Below are 15469 nucleotides of genomic sequence, written 5' to 3' on the forward strand. Positions count from 1 at the left end.
TGTGGACTCTATCCATGATTATTAGAATATTAGGATCATTTCTGATTAATGACCAGCTCCACGTGTAGATCGTCTTTGCGTTTAGGCTGGTGCGTATTTCTATGAGAACAAATTTAAAGTACCTGAGGCTGTGGAGGTCCAGGTCGTCTGTGTCGAAGTCCAAAAGGGGCTGCTGAACATCGCTGGGGCCCTGGGACTGAAGCACCGAGGATGAAGAGGAGATGACTGTGGTCTGGCCTGAAGGATGAATCGTCTTAAACTGAAACTGGGGGCCCATCCACAGGCGCCGATGGGGGCCTGTATGAGTCACGATCTCCACCTGAAACGAGAGGTTTAAACTAAATAAGGTTCATTCAATTCCGTTTTATTTAGATTATTAGGAAGATGCATTCATTTGTCTAACGTGCTCCAGGCTGGCTTTCACAGGCTGGCTCTGGCATCTATGTGCCAACGCTGAAAACTTCCACGCAGTACTCAGATGAACTCAGTTACATGGCATCAAACTAAAAGCTTGCTCTACTTGTGTACCACTAAAAGTCTGGCGATGATGTCAGAACTCATCAATGTCTTGTGTGTGTTGGGAGTGCTAGCAGCCTGATGGGAGGCCTTCCCAGAGGGTTAATAGAAGTGTGACACTAGCAACGGCGTGGCAGCAAAGCTGAGGTGAGGCCTACAGGGACAATAAGATGGCACTGCTGTGGCAGGCGGTCCATGGGCGCCTGAGCTGAGTGGCACTAATGCTGGCTAAAAGTAGGATAGGAGGAGGTTATGGAGTGGCTCACTCATAAACATCAGACTATTACTGCCTCGTCTATTCTCCATCTCCTCTTTGCCTTTATTGAACAGCCGTCTCCTGCCTCGGACTCCTGCTTTTCACTGCTCTCCCAAGCCGTCTCTACTTGAATCCCTGCAGCAATTAGCACGCCTCTTGGTGTCTCAGCTCAGCTGAGTATTTTCTTCCACTATGGCTTCCACGTGCTAACATCTTAAACAATCTCAACTTTGCCGTGTCTGTTTACATGCACGCAGACATGAGATATGTGAGGTTCATCACAGCTGTGCAAATTAGGCCACAGAAGGAGGGAGGATTGTCACTTTGCATGTGTGTATGCTTTTCCAGTTAACACCATCAATGTCACGCCCAGCTGCAGAGCCGAGACAGCTGCCAGCGTGCTCTCTTTGCAATGGCACGGTAGGTCCAGATGTTACAGTCCAGTATCAACCCCAAACGCACATCCCCTTGCAGACTTGTTGGACAGAGCTAGTTGACATGTTGCCACAGATTTGCCCATGCTGCTGTAGCCTCGACACCAAATGACATCAAGCTAGCTGCCTCTGTCTGTGCAAAACCTTCACATTTTCTCCTTCTTTATAGGCTGAATATTTTTACTCTGATAGCATCAGTACTATCTTTAGAAAGTAAGAAAAAAAGACGAACATCCTGGCATCTTCTAAATGATTGTCTGAGGTTAAGAAGCTGCACAAATATTGGCTAAGCTAATTTGTGCAGCTTCTATTGTTTTCATTTAGTGAAGTATTTACCATAAGCATTTAAGGGGCTGTGCTTGTGCATTTTTTAAATGTTCCTGTTATCTAACACTTAAAGGCAACACATCTCTTGCAAATAAACTGTCCTCTAATCCATTTACGTATTAGGAGACAATTAAGAGATGAACCGAGGTGGACTATATAAGGTTTGTGTTGTCTACTCAGTCAGCTGAAGGCCAACTGACACTGACAGGCACCAAATGGCACAGCACTGCAGTGAGCTGAAGCACTGACATGGAGGGTCACAAACCTCACATTTCATTAGGGGATGGCCGATCAATCCTAAATCCCAATCTAATGCCAAAATGCCCACTGAAAATCTAATGACGGCCACTGATATGATATAATGAAATCCACGAGGCAGTAGTTAGCCTCTAATTCAATATAGCCTATATGTATTTAGCTCTTCTCAATCCACAAAGCTATTATGCTTGGTATCTATGCTTTTCTTCATATTCTAGAGAAACCGAAGCAGAGGCAACTAACCAGGATACCCATATATCAGTTATGGTATAATATCCCAAATTCTTTGTCCAAATCATTTAATTTTAATGCTGGAAGAGCTGTAGAGTTAAATCTTCAACCACTGACACATACATTTTTATCACTGCTCTGACAGGAAGTCACCCAAAATACAGGTTAGTGCGAGGGATAGTTTTGCTCCTGGCAAACTATCATGGCAGATTTGAACCAGGGCCTCTGCTAGCTAAGCGAAGTACATTTTACCCGATCAATTATGTATGCAGTGGAATTATTGATGATGAAAATGTAGTGGGCTACCTGCCGACACTAGCGATAAGTGCTACTTGTGTTAACCAAGCTGAAAAGACCTGGGTGAGTGTGTCGTGTTCGCGCACTCAACCAGGTTATTTCAGTACAGTTTTGAATTGTGTTTTTATCAGGTAAAAATACAAAATAATTTGTTTTTACAACACAATCAGACAGTTATGTCAAAATATATTAAAATAAGGACAGTTATGTGTAGGGGTTTCACTCGGGTTGGGAAGAATTTTCCAACTAATTTACATTTTTAAATTATAATTGACCTTCTTTCCATCATTAAGGGGACAAAGCTATCCAAATCTACCTGGCCCTGGTGAACTGGTGGCAGCAGCAAGAACTGCAATCAAGCATTTGCAGTAACTGGCAATGAGGGTTTCACTGTGGAGGAACTTGGAGGATTTTCTGAGCATGGCCAGCCTATTTTGATCATGCCAAGTTATTTCTCCTGTTTTGGCTTCCTGTTAAATCCAGAATTGAATTCAAAATTCTGCTCCTCACATACAAGGTCTTAAATAATCAGGCCCCATCTTATCTTAATGACCTTGTAGTACCATATCACCCTATTAGAGCACTTCACTCTCGCTCTGCAGGCCTACTTGTTGTTCCTAGAGTATTTAAAAGTAGAATGGGAGGCAGAGCCTTCAGTTTCCAGGCCCCTCTTCTGTGGAACCAGCTTCCAGTTTGGATTCGGGAGACAGACACTATCTCTACTTTTAAGATTAGGCTTAAAACTTTCCTTTTTGCTAAAGCATATAGTTAGGGCTGGACCAGGTGACCCTGAATCCTCCCTTAGTTATGCTGCAATAGATGGAGGCTGCCGGGGGATTCCCATGATGCATTGAGTTTTTCCTTTCCAGTCACCTTTCTCACTCACTATATGTTAACAGACCTCTCTGTGTTGAATCATATCTGTTATTAATCTCTGTCTCTCTTCCACAGCATGTCTTTTATCCTGTCTTCCTTCTCTCACCCCAACCAATCACAGCAGATGGCCCCGCCCCTCCCTGAGCCTGGTTCTGTTGGAGGTTTCTTCCTGTTAAAAGGGAGTTTTTCCTTCCCACTGTCGCCAAAGTGCTGTTCATAGGGGGTCATATGATTGTTGGGTTTTTCTCTGTATCTATGAAGCGCCTTGAGGCGACTTTTGTTGTGATTTGGCGCTATATAAATAAATAAAATTGAATTGAAATTGAATTGAATTTCAATTAGACTCATGTCCAAACTTTGAACAGGCCTCTCCAAAGCATTTCATTTGGTTTAATTTGATTTTTTGTCTATTCTGAAATTGACTTGCTGGTGTTTCAGATCATTGCCTTGCTCCATAACCCAAGTTCGCGTCAGCTTCAGCTGAAGAACGAATTTATCATTCCACCGATTACGACGAGTCATTCAGGTCCCGAAGCAGCAAAGCAGTCCCAGAACGTCACACCGTCATACTTCACTGTTGGTATGACATTCATTCATTTTCCAAAATGCTGTGTTAGTTTTATGCCAGATGTAACGAGACTCAAACCTTGCAAAAATTGAACATTTCCCAAAGTCTTGGGGGTCATAAAGATGTTTCTGGCAAACTTGAGGGAGGCTTTTTTGGTCAGCAGTGGTTTTCCATGGGAACTCCTGTGGATGTCATTTTTGCACAGCCCCTTTCTTACTGCTGAATCATGAAGTTTGACCTTAACTGAGGAAAGCGAGGCCTGCAGTTCTTTAGATGCTTTTTTTGGTTATTTTGTGATCTCTTCAAGTAAGCTGGGGAGATCAGCGACCCCTGGGAAGGTTAACGCTGGTCACAATTTTCTCAATTTGTGGAGAAATGACTGACAGTCTTGTTCACTGTAGTTCTAAAGTCTTAGAATAGTTTTTGTAACCTTTACTAGACTAAGAGATTTGAGTGAGTTTCTTATCTGTTCTGAGCTTTTAGCCTGGTTCACTATGTTAGGTGTGTCAGGAAATCTAACTCAGCTTTTTTCAAAAAATGTGGTTAATCACAGTAAATGTATTAGGGTAGGGGATTACTTTTTCACACAAGGCCAGGTAGGTTTGGACAGGAAATAATTTCATGATCTATATGTTAACAAAAACCCTTTTTTAAACAATAAACAAAGGAGACAACTTCAGACGACTGTATAATTATAGCAAAGAGACAGTGCAAAAGAGTTGCTAGTTTTTTATGCATTTGCAACAAAATTTCTATTAACCTGATGAATGTCAAGTTATTATCTTCCTTTGAACTTTTTTAATCTCTCTAACTAAGATAAGATAAGATAAAACTTTATTAATCCCTCGGGTAGGTTCCTCTGGGAAATTCGGTCTATTAACTATTTATTTATTAACTATTAACTATTCAGATTTGACTGATGCTCCAGTGTTTACTCGCTGATATCAGTGAGTAAACACTGGAGCATCAGGTGGAGCTTCAGTGGATAGATAAAACCTTTCCTGCTTAAGCTAAAAACAAGCCTATGCCATATTATGGCACAAGGTTGCCATAGAGCAGCGGCCCCCAACCCCCGGGCCTCGGACTGGTACCGGTCCGTGAGTCGTTTGGTACCGGGCCGCGAGAGTTGAGGCTCAGGTGTGAAATGTATAGTTTTCAGGGTTTTTATTGGTTTTCAGCGTTATTTTGTTGTCGTTTTGATCGTTTACTCGGTTTTCCTGGGTCTTTTCACGTGTGTTATGAATAAATTTTCTTTTTTTTGGTACCGGTACTAGTTTTATTTTGTTGTATTTATCCGCGACACCTTAAAGGCCGGTCCATGAAAATATTGTCGGGCATAAACCGGTCCGTGGCGCAAAAAAGGTTGGAGACCGCTGCCATAGAGTCCCACTGTGAGCTGTCTTCTTTTAAATTACACACAGTTACTTGACCCACAGATTACACCAAAAGGTGCAAACTTATTTTTTGTAATCCAGGATCAAGTTCAGGAGCAGGTCTAACTTTAATATGATGTTTGCAATGAAGAGTCATTAACTGATTTATCAGCGCTCTGAATTGGTATTTGTTGGTATTTGTTCATTGTATTTTTAATTTAGAAGAAATAAAATCAAAATATGAAACATTTTCACTGTCATGTCAAACAGAAGCTTTACCTGAGAGAGCCACTCCTCATCCTCCTGCCCACTGTGGTCTGATGCCAGACTGTCGGATGACTCGTGACGTGTGATTGGGCCGGGGCTTCCTGGGGGTACAGCTGGGAAAAAAAGAATACATAAGAATGATATACTTGAAAGCTGACGATAGCCAACGCCTCGTACCGTCACGTTAAGTGTAAAAGTCAAGTTCCATCCCTCTAAATACATTTACAGCTATTGGAAAAGGACATCAGAAAGGCAAAGCAGGGCAATGAATCTCATATTACTAATTAGAATTTACACAAATTAGCATGTAAAGCTAATTAGACCTTAAAAGCGGTTCACCAAAGTGTGTTATTACAGCCTAAATGTGTGATTAGGCCTTAAGCCCTTGTGTATGAGCATATACATTGTAAAGCAAACACATGGGCTGAGTGAAGTTAGTTTAAGCTAAGATACAATAAGTTTGCAGTTAATGACTCACTGGAGGAAAGCTAGTGTTTTGGGACGACATCAAAAATCCCAACCCCGTGTTCTCATGTGTATGTTGGTGCATGCAAGTGTTAGTAAAAAAGCAAGAGCACAGTGAATGTCTGTGTGTTACAGAGAGACTCAGGGACAGATGGCGCTCCAGAAGGCTTGAGTAAGCAGGGATGGAGAGAACGAGCCCCGATGCGCAGAATCAGTCTTTCTCCGCCTCCCACCCCAGGGATGGAGTTTCTTTAACACAAGCATGGCTAATACACTCGTCAAGTCAACATCTGGAGCACAGGAGGCACTTCTAACCATATCCCCATACACACTCCAGGTGTTCGGACATCCTCGATGGAGGCAGTTTGGTCTTTGACGCCTGTTTAGCAAATGCCACATCATCCCTCACCCACACCTCACCCCAACATACTCACACAGAACTGTGCCGTCACACGCTTCTCAAACTTGGTTCTGAAACAAAAACCCAAACTGATCTGATGACTGAGCGTCATCTGCAAATCCAAATCATATCAGTACGACTAAAAGGAGAAATGAGTAAAAGTGGGAAAGTCGTAAAAAACAGCGTGGCATAACAAATTCAACACATTGAAAAAATAAGAGTGTTTGCCTCTTAACAAGTGGCCAAACAGAAATATGAGACTTTTTAATACCAAAAGCTTTTCCTTATTTCCTGTTTGACAGAAAGAGGCTACTTCAAGGACAGCTTGAACTATTCTGGTGCTCATTATGTCATTATATCTATAAGCATATTAGATTTAACTGACTTAAGTGGATACAATCATTAGACAGTGAATCAACAATAATAATTAAAAAAGCAACGATGTAACTGTGATTTTATTAACTGGTTCTTTGTGTTATGGTGGTGCTAGTAAAATACTCCATGCAACTGCACAGTGTGATTTAAAAGATTTAAAAGAAAGCTTTGACTCAATTTTTATTAAATACAAAACATCTCTCCAAGCAACTGCCGTAGGTCACTATTGCACGTCATGGATACAGTGTCTATTTTCTCCTCCCCGCTGTAGCTCAGACAAGCTCAGGCTGGTGTTTGTAGCAGGAGATTTCAGATCTCAGTTTTGTGTCTAGTCAATAAAAAGCAACAGAGATGAGCTGAAATGTGCTAAAGGTCCTTACAGGGGAAGAAAGTGTGATCATGCACGCCTGCGTGTTACCCACAAAAATATAGACATTTTTTAACAATATAACCATTTCTTTTCTTTTTTTTGCTTGTTTTCTATTCTTTCTCTCTCAACAGGTGATCCAGGAGATTTTTTTTCCCTGTCTCACTGTCCCTCTCCCCTTCTGTTTTTCTTTTCCTTCCTCTTTCTTTCTCCCTTTCCTATCCCTCACTCATGTCTGTCCCGTCTGTAACAACTGAAAATAAAATAAAATAAATAATAACAACAAAGGTCGATCAAATGGACCAATACGGCAATGCCATGATGATCCATTTGGCAAAATAAATCCATTGGGTATCCTTGTTGGTCTTCAGACAACAATTCTGACGGCTAAAGAACCAAATGGGACAGGCAGAAAAACAAAACAAAACAAAAACAAAACAAAAACAAAAACAAAACAAAAAACAAAACAAAACAAAACAAAACAAAACAAAACAAAACAAAACAAAACAAAAAAAACCCCAATATAACCATTTCTTCGTATTTATAAAACACGATTAATAGCATCACAGTGGCCTGGCGTATGTGCATATGTACTAAACAGTGTGAGGTATGCAACCTCAGCATGCATACTCAAAAAACAACAACACATAGCTTGGCAGTGATGACACTTTTTATTGTTTTTAATAGTTGATTTCACTTCTTTGTATGTTATAACTTTAGTCTTCTGCCATTGAAGGACCCAAAAAGGCCCAAACAAGAGCAGCCCAGACAGGCTGCTGCACATACTTTTCACTCTACCCTCTGGTGATTGTAAATGACTACAACATGTAAAACGACGGCCTGCAAAGCCAATAAAAGCAAAAAACACCTGCATGTTGAGTACTTGTGAATACATCAAATATGTTTTTGTTGCTTTGCTTCTTATTTGGGAGAAGCGACCCTTTCGTGACCTACAGATGTCCTGGAGAGGAAAAGTGTGTAAGGCTTACAGTAAGAGGGAGAAACAGGGAGAGAAGGTTTCTCGTGTCCTTTTAATGGAGGAGAGCTGAACAAAGCCTGCGTTGTGTTACTTATTAAACAAAATCACAACTCCCCTATTTCCTCCCGGTGCATTCACTCTCCTACTTGGCTGTCCCTCACTCTCTTGTTCTCCTTCACTCTCTCTCTCCCTGCTCTCTGACCCTTGGGGCCAATAGCTGTTCCCTAATTAATTATTGATGTTCTAAAGCAGTTGTTGGACTGGCTGGATCGGGTTTCCAGTGGGTGGGTGCGGGGGTTTTCAATGGTCAGTGTCGCAGCCAGGCTCCATTATGGAGAGCTAGTGGTCATCCCCATGGGTCAGGCAAAGACACAACCCTTTTGCACGTGTTTGTTAGTGTGTATGTCAGGAGGCAGACTGACACTAGCAGTTACTGTAGTATCTACTCATCATAGCATCCAGCTAGCCAACCACTCGGCCTTCTGCTGCTTCTATAGTGGTCATTAGTGGCTTTTAAGAGACAGAATGTCAATGCAATTTCACAGAGAGCAAATTTTTTAAGTGCAAACGTATCACATTGCACTCAAGAAAGGAGTCTCATTGTATAGTTAGATCCACAGTGAATATGTTGTGTTGTTGATGGATTTAAAGACACATCAGCAAATGAGCAAGTGGCACGGCGCCATCACCCCACGACCATCAGAGGAATGGAAAAGGACGGGTCAGTGGGAAATTTAGGAAAATGTACTATAAGTTCTCTGACTCCCAGTATGGATTCTTTGACTTCTTTCTTTTTTAATTTATTGGCTACTTCAGAAACAGGGCTCGCAAAATTTCAAACTCCCTGGTAGCCCTTCGGGCAGGGACTCTTCAGTTTTTGGTAGCCCAAAATAAATTTAAGTAGCCCGAATAAAAAAGAGAGCAATTTTTTGATTGATGTTTTGTTTCCTGTTTTGTTTCCGCTACAATATTATACATTAAAGTATAATATTGTAACGGAAACAAAACATTAATCAAAAAATAGTTGAAAAACAAATGACAACATTGTATAAAAATTACAATCATCAACTCAAATACTTGGTTCTAATTGAACAGAAATTTCTATGAACTTGTAAGAACTGTGTAGGACATGAATCAGTCTGTGTCAGATCCTGAATTTGAAATTTCCACTGAAGTCACGGGTTTTCACGGCGATTTTGCGAGCCCTGAGAAAGAGTTGAGCCTTCATTAAGCAAACCTTTCCTTGCCATACAATCTTTAAAGTCAAGTCTGTAAAACCCTTCCCTGTTACAAAAATGCAATAATCTTATCTGTATGTGATGGACAAAAAAGAAAGTACCAACTACATAAGTATACATTAGACCCAACAAACAGCAAACTGCTAGCTATGCTAATGGTCTGCTTTATGGATGAAGAGCTGAGAGAAAACAAACCTATAACTACTAATTCTTTGTGAAATATTAAAAAACAAAATTAATATTTCTTGTAAAAGTGTATGATATTAAAATTAAGTTGCTGACACATGATTGAGAAAACTTTGGGTGTACCAAGGAGACTGATACATATTTAAAATTGTACTATAGTGTATGAAGCATCGATATTTGTTAACCAAAGGAAGCACCTCGATCATTAATCAGCAGACTGAGTCAGTCAGGTGAACTGTCACATGCAATTTATAATTACGGCTCTTTTATTTACTTTGGTGCTTTTGCAAATATATACACAAATAAAGGGACTCCCACTCCACCCGTAATCATCTACCACACAACCACCAACAAGGAACAGAGTCGTCTGTGTCACCGTCTTTATTGACTGCGAAGAGAGAGGCGCTTTGCTGTGCTGAAGGCCGGTAGCCAATGGCCTGTTAGTCAGAGCAGTGAAGCAGAGAGTCAGCACAAGAACAAAGGCTGCCTAGGTATTGATGTAGCCTGACCTCCTGGGGACTAGGGGCCAGGGGCCAGACAGGCTGATCTCCAGGGAAAGATAAGGGGCTAACAATCTGATAGATCTGGAAAGCTGGCCGCACGGTGGACACAGGATAGCCGCCTCGTCTCGAACGCTTACTCCGTTCTAATTTTTGTGGATGATTTTTTGTCTTTTTAGATTTTTTTCTCCCGCCTTTGTAGTCCACCCTGAATTTTTTTGTAGCCAGACACTTCACTCACTATGCTTCTTCTTCTAACTTCTCCACCTGTCTTTCTTCTCACTTTCCTCTCTTCTCGCTTTCCTCTTCTGAGTACTGCCCTGGCAGATAGGTGCTGGCACACTGACAGAGTGGGATAGCTTAGTCATTATGTATCATTCAGTGCGCAATTGACTGACAGTTCCTTCATTCATCCAGCGCTACACTTACTGCATCCTTTCTCTGCCTCCCTTTGATTACTGACCCAGTCATGGCGCCACGGTTTCTCTTTACCAAATGCCTGATGCTCCAGAGCCTTCACTCTGGCCCCTCTCTCGAAGCAATTAGATCTATTGACGAGGCAACTGTGGCTGGCCTGTCATGGGCCTCAAAGTCCCGAGAGAACTGCCAAACCAGCCAGTCAGTCAGTCTCCACAATTAGCACATTATATGACAGGTAGGGAGGGGAGGGCGTGGCCAAAAAGCATAGCCTCAATTTCTGTCGCCAGGCTCAAAGGAGCCAGCCAGAAATCTAGATGGTAAATTATTCACCGGTTTGTTTGCACCAGAGCAGCTTTGCGGTGAGGGAGGAAGGTGTTGGAAAACATTTTGTGCACAGCTAGATAAATATCAGCCTCCCGCTAACGCCACAAAAAAATACAAAAAATGGGAAGAACTGGATGTAGTTAATGAGGCTGCGAACACTTCGCATTCATTGGTTCGGTTATTCTGTTACCCCTCTCCGACACCTTAGACCAAAAGGAAAAAGGGCCCATTCACACACTCACTCAAATGAGCACTTTTTGGGAAACAGAGATTCTATGTTTCCACTTCGCTGCGAGAGGATTCCCCAAACACCAACAACAAGTCTGCTTTTATTAAGCCAGATCGTGCTACACAATCTCATCTGTTGTGAGTATACTGTGCCTCTCTCTCTGCCTTATCTCTGTAAGCAGCGCTGTGCGTTGTTATATCTTCTACTTGGCTGAGTGCTGCCAGTAGCTGCTATAGATGGACAGGTAGAGATAGTGACCATGAAGTGGCGCCACCGCTGCCTTTTATCATCCCGTCCTGGAGGCTCCGGTCTGGCCTGACCCTGGCCCTTCCTCTCCCCTTTCTATTCCTTTCCCTGTATATTGCATTTTTAATCAGGCTGGGTCATCCAATACAGAGCCACGAGACTGGAGACCATGGCCTGTCAGTCAAGTGCTGCCACCTTTTTTCCTTGCACCACCTTTCTAGAAACATGGTCTGTCTGTAGGACAATTAGCTAAAAGGGACATTTACGGAGACGTCTCGCCCTCCCTTTCTTTAGATCTTTTACTGCCCCTGTTTCTTAATATCCAGTCAGCTATTTTCTCCCTCGTGATGCGTGTTATCAGCAATGTAAAGTACACCTATATAACACAAGAGCCATGTGCGTTTTCAGTTTCCTATGTCTCGATATTTACGCTCAGCAAGAGGCTGCACCGGCAGCTTACGGCCGTGCTGCAATTCATCCCGAGGTCAAATCGAGCCCTTCTCCTGGATCGCTTCTTCGCCGTGCTGCCAAGCCCTGGAGGAAACGGCAAAGGAGACGGGCTGGCAAAAGGAGCGCATGCTGAGAAATAGGACGTTGAGAGCCGCTGCCCGGGTGCAAAGCGCAGAAATGGAAGATGGCACTCCGGGAGCAGCTCAGTCGGTGGCGGCGGTGCATACGACGCTAACCAGAGGGAACATGGCAAGAGCACAAGAAGTGGGCAGAGTGCTGAACAATTATGTTTATAGTGTCTTGACCTCGCATGACTTCACACTTGGTTGGTTATAGGAATAAAGAGCCACGACCGTGTTATCTGGCTATTGTTAATTGGATGTAAATGTTAATGCAATGAATCTCTCTCATTATGCAGCCAGTTCCACTGCCCATGCTGGCAGAGAGTGGTGGAATAAACTGACGCCCGAGCCCATCACTCCGACGCGCTCTCATTGCTCTGACACTAGGAGAGACCATTAGCACTAATTTGAGAAAATATCCTACCAGTTAGACCTGAAGCACTGCAGAAGCCACAGAGACGAGCAGAGAGATTAGGGTAAACATAGCTACCACTTGCCCCCGAGCACCCGCAAGAGCTAATCATAGATTTTGTATGTTTATAATTATGGAGTGAGCTCAAAACGCCAGCCTGTTCCACGGGGGTGGATTGATTCCGTGTGTGGCCATCCATGTGCACTCTGCGCTTTTGCAAAATGGCCTTTCAGATGGCACCCTAAAGTGCTCGCCGCTCTGTACTTGTTATTGAATTAGAGGGAGTTTAGGGTGTCAGCTAATTGGTCTGCGCGCGGCATCTTATAGCATTGTGTTGGCATGTCCTCGAGCGCACTGTAGTGTGGTTGCCTAAGGACGAATTCAAGGTTCCTCACAGAGGAGAAAAACTACAAGGATTTACGACAGTGCTCAGAGGACATGAAATGGTGGAAATGGTAGAGAGCTCTTTCCCTCCGGTATCTGAATAATAAAATATTATGGGTGATGACCAGAAAGATCCTTTCTCAGCATGTGGTTCCAATAAGGGGCTGATGGTCTGCTTTCAACATAGTCAACATGAAAAACCACCGGGGAACTGTTCGTTTCTTCATATTTATATATGTGTGTACACGATATGTGTGCGCATGTGTATGTGGATTCATATTTGCAAAAAACTGTCTGACAGTTAGGGTTAAGGCTGAGGGTTAGGATCTCTCAAATCATTTTGACTGCTTAATTTGAATAATAATAAAAACTAGAGACGTGCTGATAGTCAGGGAGTAATCAGCTACTATCAGGCATTCTTGGTCCTTACCAGTGACGTGTGTCAGATTATGAGCTCTTCAAACAACGTTCATCAAAGTGAAGTGTTGGGGAAGCACCACGAAACATGTGCATAACAACAAACCTGATGAGACGCTTCACCCGGGTGAACACTGACATTTTAAAGAAGCTAAAAGTGACTAAAGCTGCAGTTATCCAGGACTTGGGGCCAACATGAAGGATCTAAGGCTCAATGTCCTGATATCTCACGACGGTATAACTATACTGGAAAATTATTTTACTGCCTGATTTTTGTCATTTATATAAATCTGTTACTTTGTTTGGTAAGGTACAATATGATAAAGGTGAGCGTACAGCAACTCATTTTTAGGTATTTGTTAGGGGTGGGGGAAAAAATGGATACTGTGTAGCATGGTGATATTTTGTTTGCTAATAATGTATGGATACAGGGACAGCAGAAATTGATATTTTGTTACAAAAAAGGTTTTTGTGCTCTGACTTCAGAGCATGTTGATCCTTTTTCTGAGCAAGAATCCTGACATTCCTTCACTGTCCAAATGTGTTTAACTTTTTTATGGCAGCAATAAACATGACAGTTTACTTATTTTAATTTAAGACATGTTTTATTTTAATTAAGTTTAAAACTTTTTTATTTAATGTAAAATTATATTTTGTTTTAATTTACTTTCAAATTCTTCAGTTGCTGAAGGGGCTGCATAGTTTTCATAAACTGCATAGTTCAGAATAGCTATAATTGTACCAGATGGTTGGTTCAGTTAAGTTGGACTAGACTGTAATACAAACCGTTCAGTTTGTCAACAATAAAACTGAAATGAGAGAAAGACTGAGTGTGAGACTTTGATATTAGATAAAATGAATATTGATAAAGTTTACCTTTATGTACAGAATCTGAATATCGCAAAATATTTTAAAAAATTGCAATAATATCGTATCGTGGGATGTATGGTGATTCCCACCTCTAGTATTTATTAGTGACTCTTTCAAGGAGTTTTAAAAATTATTTTATTATGAAAAGAACATTTTTCACTAAAGAAAAGTGGGGTTTTGCTTGTAATGTTGGCAGATCAGACTTAGAAAAATATATCAGAAATCAACATAAGTGCGAGCAGTACAACACTGATGAAAACTTCTGCATTTTCAGTGACTGCATGTGATATTTGTGTACCAATGTATGCTACTTTCTGTTGCACTCTCTTTGTGGTATCCCCAACAATTCAACTATACCTTTATTCTGAAAGGGCCACAAGGAAATGTAGAAGCACATTTAGTTGATCGTTTTACCCTGTGATACCATTCTCTTGTTTATCGGTACCATGCTAACCTTACATTCAGAGCATGTGTTGGTACAACACCTTGACCTTTTGTACTTCCTGAAAATGCAGACTTCCATTCAATTTGAACACAACTTTATACTGTAAATACACAACAGTGTGTAAACTCAAGGAAAACTACTTGTTTAACACTTACCAGCCAGGAGATATTGATAGTACTGCACTAGATCTGAGGCCAACACCAAAGGATGGTTGGAGTTGAAAGGTGGCTGCAGCTCATTCCACTGTGGAGTCCTGCTCAAAAAGGACAAATCATCCATAAGACTTGGAGACACAGAAGCCGTGTCCTGCATCGAGTCTTCATCACAGCTTTACCTGGCTAGAATCCAGCAGGCCCTTGGACAGGTGTTGAGTTCTAACGGTGTATCGTCGCTTATCTTTTGTGACGTGCTTAATGGCCGAGGTTCCAAGACGTGCTCCACCAAGTTACCATAGCAACTGACTACGTACAGCGAGTCCACAACCGACTGCCTGGACTGATCTGCGAGGAGGATGAGCAACAAGGCGAGGAAAAATTATTTGCAATAAATGCAATAATAGCTATCAACTGCAGAAGAATGCAAAGACGACCTGTCACCACAGTCTACCTTTCTCTCTTTTTATGTTGGGATTAGTGATGAACCAGGAGCGAGGTGACGCGAAGATGGCCGCCACGCAGAACTCTCCTCCGCTGGACTTGCTCGGTGAGATCTGGGAGGGTGGCTTAGATTTGCTTCAGGAGACGGAAAAGAAATGGAGACAAAGTAAATAATATACTACAATGCAGGGGTCCAAAAAGTGAACCCGGTAGTGCTTCTATAGTTTAACATGTCAAGTCCTTTTGACTGGCTGGTATTGGCACAACGAGACAACTGCTTACTCTAATTTGTCAGTTATTAATTTGTGAATTCCAATAAATCCTCTTTAGTAAATACATCAACTACACATCACTTTCCATTGCTAGAAATGTCGCTGTGTGGAGGAGTAGCACACCTTTTGTCTTGCGCTGCAATAAGGTCAACAGTACAATAACGTGTCTCGGTGTGGTGCTTATTGAAGCTATGTATCACCTTTAAGACCAATCTTTCAATCAATTATTTTTCCATAAAGCAGAACAATCAAATTCAAATGTCAGCATTTTACATTCGACATGGATTGCACATCTGTAAACAATTAACACAATATTGTAAAGAGCTTTGCATGCAAGGAACTAAGCAAGGGGAAACTGAAACGCCTGCA

At 41.9% G+C, this 15469-nt stretch overlaps 1 protein-coding gene and 1 long non-coding RNA gene across 10 annotated transcripts in view; both read right to left on the reverse strand.

Annotated features, from left to right (window-relative positions):
* bcas3 (BCAS3 microtubule associated cell migration factor) overlaps positions 1 to 15469 on the reverse strand; it is a 367208-nt gene that overhangs the window by 242215 nt on the left and 109524 nt on the right. For all 9 annotated transcript variants that reach the window (XR_014868693.1, XR_014868695.1, XR_014868694.1 and 6 more), the window contains 5 exons: positions 14839 to 14963; positions 14567 to 14732; positions 14388 to 14485; positions 5416 to 5516; positions 123 to 319 (listed from right to left, as the gene is read on the reverse strand). Coding sequence is in view for 6 of the 9 variants with exons in the window: in XM_085130745.1 (XP_084986871.1) it covers positions 123 to 319; positions 5416 to 5516; positions 14388 to 14485; positions 14567 to 14732; positions 14839 to 14963 (687 nt within the window). In the remaining 3 variants the exon portion in view is untranslated. The remainder of the gene's footprint in view (positions 1 to 122; positions 320 to 5415; positions 5517 to 14387; positions 14486 to 14566; positions 14733 to 14838; positions 14964 to 15469) is intronic.
* On the reverse strand, positions 815 to 5407 carry LOC146504606 (uncharacterized). Its single transcript, XR_014868706.1, has 2 exons — positions 4660 to 5407; positions 815 to 4568 (listed from the first exon to the last, which is right to left on the reverse strand). It is a non-coding gene; the product is annotated as an uncharacterized LOC146504606 (long non-coding RNA).

This window comes from Neolamprologus multifasciatus, chromosome 14, assembly GCF_963576455.1.
Source record: "Neolamprologus multifasciatus chromosome 14, fNeoMul1.2, whole genome shotgun sequence".
Taxonomy (NCBI): Eukaryota; Metazoa; Chordata; class Actinopteri; order Cichliformes; family Cichlidae; genus Neolamprologus; species Neolamprologus multifasciatus.